This window comes from Cynoglossus semilaevis, unplaced genomic scaffold (genome assembly GCF_000523025.1).
Source record: "Cynoglossus semilaevis isolate Cse_v1.0 unplaced genomic scaffold, Cse_v1.0 C19219330, whole genome shotgun sequence".
Taxonomy (NCBI): Eukaryota; Metazoa; Chordata; class Actinopteri; order Pleuronectiformes; family Cynoglossidae; genus Cynoglossus; species Cynoglossus semilaevis.
This window is the reverse complement of record NW_007585628.1, coordinates 1-1,592: the sequence shown is the minus strand read 5'-3', so window position 1 is coordinate 1,592 and position 1,592 is coordinate 1. Positions and strand designations below refer to the sequence as shown.

The window sequence follows — 1,592 nt, the reverse complement described above, 5'->3', positions numbered from 1 at the left end:
CATGGGTCATGCATCAAAGGGTTAAAAGCATTTTTCATTTGCAAATATCACTATAAACGTTGGAGACACAACCTTGACAGCTGAAATGGGAGTTTTAGGAACATTTGGACTATGAGAATAAAAGTAATGCAAGGGCCCTACATCAAAATTGGTCTAAGCTAGGACTTTACATGTTTGACCAGATTATTCATTTGAACATGGGTCAATAAATGTTTTTATACACAACATTTAAATCATAAAAATACAACAAACATACACATTAAAGAAAACACCACTAAACATTTCTTGTTATTTGTTTTATTTACCAAAAGGCTAATTGACCAATGAAAAAGGTGCCAAAAAATAAATGATAAAATCATTAGTGCAGTCGTCCTATGGACTAACAAGTTACATTGCCCATCAGGCACCTTTGACTCAGTTGTAGCGTTCTTCAGTCCACGTCTTTTTGGAAAGGTTTTGTTTTTTTTCTGCGTGACTCCATACTCAGAACGCATCCATTTTGGAGTTTACTTTTTTCTACGCACAAACAACTTCCATGTCGATCAGCATACTCTGTCTTTTCACAGTCTGTCAAACTTGAGTGACCAGAGGTTCTTTGAGGTAGAAGGTAAATCCCATTACATCACCAGTCACCTGTCCAGTACAATGTCCCGTCATTGTCAGAGAGCCATTCAGCGGAGGTTGTATACCTTTGCTGTTCTGACTGTACAGGGGTACACACTCATCCATGCACTCCGGCCCCCATACATCCAGTCCATCTTCATTCTCCTCCTCACTATTAGCATCTTTGTCTTTTTCCCACAGCAACGTAGTGACGTGATGATACTGTGTGGTATCTTCACACTCCATCCCTCTGTGATAGAAGTAGCTAAAGTTGGACACTATGACTGGCACGGGCAAGGAGATAGTTAGCACGCCCGCTATGGCACACATGGAACCCACCAATTTCCCACCAACTGTCTCTGGGTACATATCTCCGTAACCAACCGTGGTCATAGATACCACAGCCCACCAGAAGGCCTCAGGGATGCTGGTGAATGATGTGTTAGGTCTGTCCACCTCGGCAAAGTATACAGCACTGGAAAAAAGTATTACGCCGATGAAGAGGAAGAAGATGAGCAAAGCAAGCTCCCTGAGGCTTGCCTTTAAGGTCTGGCCCAGGATCTGCAAACCTTTGGAGTGACGAGAGAGCTTAAAGATCCTAAAGACCCTCACCAACCTGATAACCCTGATGAGGGCCAGAGACACAGAGGGCTGTGTGCTTTTGTCTTTGTCCTTAGCTAGCTCTGTCCCAAGTGTAATGAAATAGGGAAGGATGGCAAAAAAGTCGATGATGTTCATGACGTCTTTGAAGAAGTGTATCTTACTCGGGGCGCAGATTAGACGTACGAAAAGTTCAAAACAGAACCAGCAGATGCAAATGGTTTCAACGATGAAGAAAGGATCCTGGAAGGGAGTGAAGCCAGGTGGAATCAAGAGCGTCTCATTCTCTATGGTGGGGTGTGAAATGATGGTGTATTGCTGTTGACAAATGAATAAAGCAAAGGCTGTTACTGTTATACTTAAGAAAACATCAAGATGTCAAGACACTT

The 1,592-nt window shown here is 42.6% G+C and overlaps 1 protein-coding gene across 1 annotated transcript; it reads right to left on the bottom strand.

Annotated features, from left to right (window-relative positions):
- Positions 1-9: 9 nt before the first annotated feature.
- LOC103399106 (potassium voltage-gated channel subfamily A member 7-like) lies at positions 10-1,547 on the bottom strand (the record flags this gene model as incomplete). The annotated part of the gene is made up of 1 exon (XM_008337848.3): positions 10-1,547. A coding segment is annotated over one exon (977 nt), but the record flags the coding sequence as incomplete, so codon positions are not given.
- Between the last annotated feature and the right edge of the window lie 45 nt (positions 1,548-1,592).